Raw genomic sequence first — 8,471 nt, forward strand, 5'->3', positions numbered from 1 at the left:
TGCTGCGACAGTTGATTGTTGTACCCTGACAAGGATGAAAGGTCTCACGAAAGAAAGAATTGAACCGGTCACCGTAGTTACGAAAGGTCTCACGGAGAAAAGACTTGAACCGGTCACCATAGTTGGTACAGTGGGTAGCACTGTCACGCTGCCGGGGTACTTGCAGAGTCCTAATCAGTTTTTCCAGAAAGACCGAGAACCCATGTTCGCTATTTACCAGATATACGAGCTGACGATGAACTCTCTGGGCTACCAAGTCAACATTCGCTTTCTCACGTGTACAGACGAAGGCATGTACAGGATTGGAAAGGAGACTTTCTATTTGAGAGTAAACAGTGATACGTGTGGTATGTTTTACTACACTGCCAAGGTTGACACAGGGACGAAGGCTGCAGTCATTGCCCCGCTCCAGGGTGTCATTCGAATCTCTAGGCTAGCACAATACCACAATAAGCAAATGTGGAGTTTAAACGAAGTGTGGAATGACACTATGAGCAAAGAACAAAGTCTGGGTTCCTGCTGTTTCCTGGTTGACAACGGGACAACATTTCGTGGATCTGGAATTGGAATTGGAGCTGATGCATCGTCCTGGCAGTATTACATGTATCAGAGACACGGAGAGGTCAACGCAAGCTGCTCAGATGTTCAAGTTGCTACATCCACACTTCCTACTGCCGCAGCAACTACAACGACAACTACAACGACAACTACAACGACAACCAGACAACCCATTAGAGTACCGGATCTCAAGGAGCTGGATAGTGTCGAAACGGGCGCAGGCCTGGTCAACGTGAGTGAAGGTACGTTGTGCGTTTTTTGGTCAGTTTCATCATGATACTATGTAGCTTTTTATTACAATCACATCTCTCTCTCTCTCTCTCTCTCTCTCTCTCTCTCTCTCTCTAGATATACAAGACATCGTGAGGATGATGGACGAACTTGAAAAATCGTGGAGGTCTACTGGGAATACTTTCAAACCCTACAGTGTCATGATAGTCATTGCAATGACGATGCTGATTCATACAATCGTGTTTGAATAGCAGACAGCCTGTCCTGCAAGCAGATATACCACAGTTATTGTGAGGATATACAATGTTTATTTTTGTTGGTATTGTAAACATACATGCATCATTGTACAATGAATAATGTACAAAATAAATGTGAATACAATGAACCATTTCTATGCAGTCCTGGTGTTGTTTGACTAGAATCGCTTGCTCGCTTGTCGTCGTCGTTGTTGTTGCTGAATCTGGTGTATGACCATATTTTTGTCTTCCTCGGTCATATGAGCAGCCTGCACCCATTCTTGGTCTTGCAGCAGCTCATGGGCCAGGAGTCTCTCATTCTCACGGAAAGTCAGTAATTGAAGGACGATTCTTCTCACTAGAGTACACTCCATCACGTTGGGCATTACATCGTCAATGTCCCAGGAAGTGACTGGTGCACTAACATGGTTTCTTGGACACAAAGTCTTTACAATGATGTCGTACGTGGACACAGTTCCACTGTCATTATCACGCTCCGCGAAGACAACCTTTCCTTCCATCGCATCTGCTATCATCACCCCCAGACTCCACATGTCTATGGCACAAGTGTAATCTTTCCGACTGGTGTCTGGGGCGTCACCAAACAGTTCTGGGGCTCTGTAGGGCTCCGTTACCACATTTGGACTCATCCGTTTGGAGGATTGTCTCGAGAGGCCCATGTCTGCCACCTTAACGGTCAGATCTTCTGTCAGCAGCACATTACGAGGTGTCAAGTCCCTGTGTATTATATTACGCCCGTGCATGTAAGACAGGGCATTGGCCACCTGAACGGAAAAGTGAGCCACAAAACTCAACGGAATCACCTGTACTGCTTTACCAAGGTCGTAGTAGACTTTCAGACCATGTCCATTGTGAATCACTGTCAAGGTGTAGGGAACGTAGGGCATGAGCATGGCGATATTCTCACCGTCAATGAAAAGATCGTGTATCTGAATCACATTGGGGTGACCCCTCAGTGCACTGAGACAGGAGAGTTCTCTCACGGTCGCATCCTCTACGCCAATTGTTGAATCGTTCTCTACAATGTCTTCATCCTCTACCACAGGGGGGTTGTGACCCCTCGGTGCACTGAGACAGGAGAGTTCTCTCACGGTCGCATCCTCTACACCAATTGTTGAATCGTTCTCTACAATGTCTTCATCCTCTACCACAGGGGAGTTGTGACATTTCAGAGCAAACGCCTTTCCAGTCTTCAGACACGTGACTTTGTACACAGTTCCGTATGCGCCTCGGCCAATAATGGAGCCTTTCTGGTAATTCTCCATTTCTGAAAGTGAGACTGTTGCTGACGCAAAAAAAAAAACAAAAACAAACAAACCCCAAAGTGTTTGAAGGATTAGATACCCTGTCAATATGATGGTATTATATACTGCAGTGGTTTGGTTCGATGACCAGACCTTTTCCCTGTATTGGAAACGACTATAGCAGTTGGACCAAAACCTCGATGGTCGGACTAATCCCTGTATTGGACCCAACTACAGCGGTTGGGAAGCTGGGGACACACACAGAGCGTACTTAAAGTCTCTGTGTTGTTGCTGCAAAGGTTGTCAGCAGCCTGTGTCACCACGCAGATCGGTATGGAACAACTCTCCACCACCCATGTAACATTTGAAAATGCTACATTCAACAATTCTACGCTCTTCACTAGTACGAACTACCCGTCAGGTTCGCATCACTATCTCTACGAATACAGCCGCACCTTTTACATCCCTCTTCTTCATGGACTCGTTATGATCACAGGCTTGGTTGTCAACATGTACATGATAATCATGATCTCTCGTAAGGACTCAGCTAGGCGTGTCCGTGATCTCGACGTGTTCTTTTCACATCTGGGAGTCTGTAACATGGCCACTTTGCTGACTTTGCCTGTGTGGGTCACTCAGATGATTCTCGTGAAGGGCTGGGTGTTTGGCTACCTGGTGTGCAAACTGATGACAGGAGTGATGACAGTGAGTACTACCACTCTAAAATACCGTAAACACATACTCAAACACACGCCTGCCTTTCAGCTCATCTAAAGAGATTTGTTTTGTTTTTGTTTTTTTGTGTCCCCACAGTTCAGTTTCCAGTACGGCATATTTCTCATGGCCTACATCAACATCGAAAGATACATGAAGGTGGTGAACAACAGGTCAACACTCAAGGGCCTGGTCCCGAAGAGACACAGTTCTGACAGGAGGAGGCTTGTGTGTCGACTGTGCGCCTGTGTGCCTACACTCTCTGCTCTTGTGGACATATGCTATTACACCGTTCGTCCCGTATCCAAGGACAACGTGATGTGTTTCAATGATATGCCTCATCGTTACCAGCTTGCCACCTTCTGGACCAGGACAACCATGTGTTTCTTCATACCCATACTTGTGCTCGTTTACTGCAACGGTATGATAGTGTACACTGTGAGAAAGCACTTAAACCGCAATTCCTTTGGTGCGAATCTGAGAAGAGCTCAAGTGCTGCCCTTCCTCACAGTTACGTTGTTCATATGCTGCTGGATACCCTGGATCGTAAGTGCCATATATTACCGACAACGTGTCAAATATAGGGACGTCGAATATGAGGAGATTAGATACGTGGTGCTTAATGTCTGCACGGCCATAGGAAACATGTACTGCATCACTAGTCCCACTTTGTTTATTGTCATGAGGCTCCGCAAGACTTTGACACCTGTTTCCCAAAGGATTGATACACCAAAATGTAAACGCGCAGGGTCACAGTGGACCAGTTCCACCTGTGAACAATCCACAACATAACCAAAGAGTGACGAGGACTGTCAAGGACTACCACTGCAACGGACCTGACTGAGGGAGAACGTGCTAAGCAAAGTGTTGTTTTAACTGTGAAATAAACCCATCGCTATTGTCACTATTGTCCATTGGTTTTCATTATATATATATATATATATATATATATATATATATATTTCATTGTATATCACACAAGATCACACACTCCCAGGGTGTACAGAATCACGTTTATTGTTACAATAAAACATAGTTCGAGTGATTGAAACCCTCAGGGTTTTGTCAAAATATATACAGGTTTCAAAGAACATGTTGATCATCGGCGGAGGATCCTAAGCACACACAAAAAAAAAAAACCTGAACAAAACATAATAAAACAGCATTGATATGGGGTACCTAATGACTCAGTGTTGTTCAAAGGCGTTTGGGTTTTTTATTATCCAGATAATACTGTCATACATGCAGGTGCACAGCGTCATTTGCTCCTGTGGAGTCAGCAAGGTTCTGACTGAAGATATCACTTTTTCATAGATAGGATTCAGAAACCAATAAGTCAATGACACAGTGTTAGGTGTTTTAGGTTTTTTTTATTGTCGTGTTTGACAGAAGAAGGCGACACAGGTTGTCATTCTTTCAATAATAGTGTTTCATCTTTGAGTATTCTTTGTGAGTGTGTATATGTATGTATGTATGTATGTATGAAACGTCACGTGGTTCACATGTCAATTTTCTACATCCTCGTTGGTGCATTTTCTCCTCTTCACACTCAGTGCGTCTAGGGAGTCTCTGGATTGCTGTGCTTCACTCCTTTTACGCGCCCGGCTGGGTGACTTTCTTGCAGGTTGTCGCCTTTGAGTTGCATCTTGAGTGTCACAAGGCGTGAGACCCTTTCGCATGGCTAGTGCTGCTTGTCCATTCGATTCACTCAGACCTTTCAGCATGACACTGAGTTTCGACGACTTTCGAGTCCTAGCTGTCATGACCTCTCCCTTTACGACCACCATTGTAGCAGCATAGTCCCGTTTCAACATATCGACTGAGAACACGTCAGTGCCGTGAATGCTGTCAAACACATCAACTGCATCCTTCCACTCCCAATCTTCCTCTAGTTCGACCAGGTGTCCCCGATTATCGCGGTTGACATTCAAGGCTATCTTGTCCTGATGATAGACAGTGCGCGTAGTACAAAACGAGCTCACATTTTTCACGGGTACGCCAGAGTACTCGACTGAGTACACGCTCAGTCTGGGCCCGTGGAAGGTACCTCTTGGACCCAGTCTAGACTCTCTCAAATGCCTTTTGTTGCAAGCCCCCTTAGGAGCATTCTGACGCATCGCCCTTCTGATAACGCCCCCGTAATACAAAGGCGCAGAGCACTGGAAGATCTCCCCTCCCAGCGCACACTTGGTGAATGTGAGTTCGTTCAGGGGCTCAATTGCAGCTGTTGCTTCCAGTATTACAGAGCACACTGGGTCCTTGTTGAAGTCCAAGGTGAACATCAGCCTAGGAGGCTCATCGTCAATTCCCGAACACTGACCAAAGGCATTGCCACCATCTAAGTCTCCTTTATCATAGGCGTCGACCATCTTCGCGCCCAACTGAGTCCAAAACTCTGAGTGAGAACCCGGAGCGTATAGGGCCAGCATATCGTACACGGCTTCGAGTGGGACCGTGATAGAGCCCACTTTCTTTTGAGGATTAGAGTGTCCTTTCCTCGTGTGCGAGGTTTTGTTGGTTGCATATCTGTACGTGCACAGCTTGTAATTTTTCATTACCGCAGGGTTCCACTCGCGAACCGGCACCTTGCACGTCGAGCACAGCATGATCATTTCATGCGCCGCATCACTGCCGCACTCGATGTCCTTCTCTGAGAAAAACATGTCATCTATACCTGCGATGCACAAGTGTTCATTTTTCAAGCTGGTCGACAGGTGCTGCTCGTGGATCTGGGTTAAGATATACCCTAGTACCTTGCAGGCGAAGTGGCCCTGTATATCCACCGCACGGGGACATATGTCCGGTAGACAGGCCGCGACGCACAGCTTGTAGACAGAGTTGGTCTCCAGGCAGACCTGTCCGAAGGACAGCTCGTTTAAAGCTTCGAGTCTGCACTCGTTCAGTCGTTTCATGTAAGCCCTCAACTCGGGGTAATCCTTCTCGTCTGGAATTTCGGTCCACGGAGGGATCCATATGTCAAACACAAAGTGACACGCTAGTTTCATGGCCTCGGCAAAGACGAGCTGGTTGATGCAGAATGAAACCCTACGACTGATTACTCCGGTACACACGATGTGACTTGCGTATAGGGCGGCCACGCAGGCATCTCTCGCGACGTCGAACCTCGAGCTGAACTGCATGATCTCAGACTCGCCGATCATTGTAGCTGACTGGATTAGGTTCTGTCTGTAAAGGCACACTGCAGCTATGCGCTCCATCTTGCGTTTCTCCACCGTGTCTTGTATCTGCTTAGTGCTACGCGTGCGTGTCATGCACTTGGGGAACTCAGACTCCATGATCAGACAACGATCGGCCCAGGCGTTGCTCACGAACCCCATTGTGTTGGTGTTCCATACGAAGCCGCAGTTGTGCACGGCCTGATACTTGACGGTGTCGACCTTGCCGCTGCTCGCGTCTCTGGTCACCACGTCGCTCTCCAGTACGCTTGTATCCAGGAGGTTCTTGAACGTGTTGGGGATCACATTGGACTCTCTGTCTACAGCTTTTATGTTCTTCTCGTGGGTTATGTGCGCATCGTCTATCATGACCACACAGGCGTTCCTCTTCTGTTTGTACTTGAAAGCTTGCGGGGTGAAAGATGTCAGTGTCTCTATGCAACCTCTTATCCTCCTGAACTGATAGTTCAGCACATTGTTTGCGTAGGTCTTACCTTCCCCGGGACCAGTAATGTTGAAAAGCATGATCCGTTCGATCGTGTACCTCGGTGCGGTGTTGGCGATAATGTAATTGAACGTCGTCGACGCCTGAAACAGCCTGCCCACTTGCAAGCTGTCGCAGAACAAGTAGCGCACCAATGCGTGGTCGTACACTTTCACCGGATCCAGAGCGCTGGGCTCTTCCGAGTGGTCTTCGTGACTACACGGCGCCAGGTACAACAACTCGTGGATCTCGGCAAGGCTCTCGCCGAGAGATAAGCTCGAGTTGCTCATGTCGTTGTCTATCAAGTCACTCAAACCTTCATATAACGAATCGGTCTCGCTGAACCTGTGTCTGACCAGGATGTTGAAGACCATATCTGCTATGCTCTCAAACTGCCTGCGTCCTCTGTACTTGACTTTCATTTCTGCACTCAAGCGTTCCAGTTTACCCAGATGAGGGTACAGATTCGCAAAGTAGTAACTGTGGTCATCTTTGCTCACGGTGAAAGGGTGATGCTCGGATGTGTTGTAAAAACAAGCGTAGGCAGTCTGACACTCGCCGTTGCACGCTCCGCGGGTGTCACCGTTGCGCACTCGCTTGCAATAACAATGTCCATTATTCAGCAGAGACGCCAGTGCTTGTGTTCTGCGTTTGCTCCTTATGTCACGCAAGACCTTGTCGATGCGTGGTTTTGCGATAGGCATGTGCCTGTGTATCAGCGAGCTGACAAACAGATCGGGAGTCTCCCTCTCAATGAGTTTCTCCAGAGAGTATCTGAACACCAACAGTCCTCTCGTCTTCACCTGGCAGCTTTCCAGCGAACAGCTGAGGTTACGTGTGAAAGCTTTCACTCTCTCTATGAATCTTACATCCTCTTGCACGTTCGCATCATATGCAGTTTGCACGACCGTGTGCTTTAGCCATTGTGTGCCTGTGAGTTTAGAGAGGAGCGAGAGGAACAACGCTTTGCCCTCTCCTTTACTTGCACTGTCCGTAATCCTTCCTATAGAGTCATCCAGAACCTTGACGTTTAGGTTCATTATCGAGGGGGGGAGGATTACCATCTGTCTACCCGTTTGACAAGCTGGTGTGTACATGGAGCCCTGTAGTTCCTTGACCTTCTTCCGATCCACCTTGTCAGAATTAAGCGTATCGCTGCGGATGTCGACCCAGTTGAACATTGAGCTCAGCTCCCCCTTGCTGTCTCTCATGGCGATCATAGCGTTGTTGAGAGAAGATGCCTTTTTCCTTACCAATTGTAGTCGCATGAACGCATTGAACGCCTCTTCCAGAGTTTCGTTTCTGTCCGCAGAATACTTTCGACACGAGGCGTCGTCGTTGTCGTCCTCATCCTGGTCATCATCAGCTTCATCTCCTCTGAACACGTCCATGTTGACACTTATGTTCATGAGACTGAGCAATTGGGTACCGGACAGTTCGTCAGTGTCGTCAGATGCTGTACCCGCTGTAGATTGCGATTGAGTATTTGTTTCACACGAGTCCTCATTGTTCATGTCTAGGACGAAACAAAACAAGCGCCCGTGAGCGAAATCCTCTCTGATAGGAGGTGACATGCTGCAAAAGTCTGGGTTTTCCAGAGTCACTTGAAGAAGCTCCCCTTTACAGCAGTAAGTCAGGTAAAGGAGCAATTGAAAGGTTGCTCTGTCATTTATTGACAGCGCGCCGAATGATAGCTCATCACATGCCTTATCGTGCAATATGTCAGTTTGAACAGCAAAGAACAATGCTCTCCTGTTGGAAGGCACCTTGACCCTCGTAACCACAGCTGTATTTGCCTCTCTGTGAG

General features: G+C 47.4%; 1 protein-coding gene across 1 annotated transcript; it reads right to left on the reverse strand.

Moving 5' to 3' along the window:
• Positions 1 to 1,204: 1,204 nt before the first annotated feature.
• On the reverse strand, positions 1,205 to 2,311 carry LOC311253931 (cyclin-dependent kinase 2-like; the record flags this gene model as incomplete). The annotated part of the gene is made up of 1 exon (XM_084384382.1): positions 1,205 to 2,311. The coding sequence occupies one exon, from the start codon at positions 2,309 to 2,311 to the stop codon at positions 1,205 to 1,207; it is 1,107 nt and encodes a 368-aa protein (XP_084240508.1).
• Between the last annotated feature and the right edge of the window lie 6,160 nt (positions 2,312 to 8,471).

The sequence above is a fragment of the Pagrus pagrus genome (assembly GCF_965226575.1).
Source record: "Pagrus pagrus genome assembly, contig: HAP1_SCAFFOLD_74, whole genome shotgun sequence".
Classification (NCBI taxonomy): Eukaryota; Metazoa; Chordata; class Actinopteri; order Spariformes; family Sparidae; genus Pagrus; species Pagrus pagrus.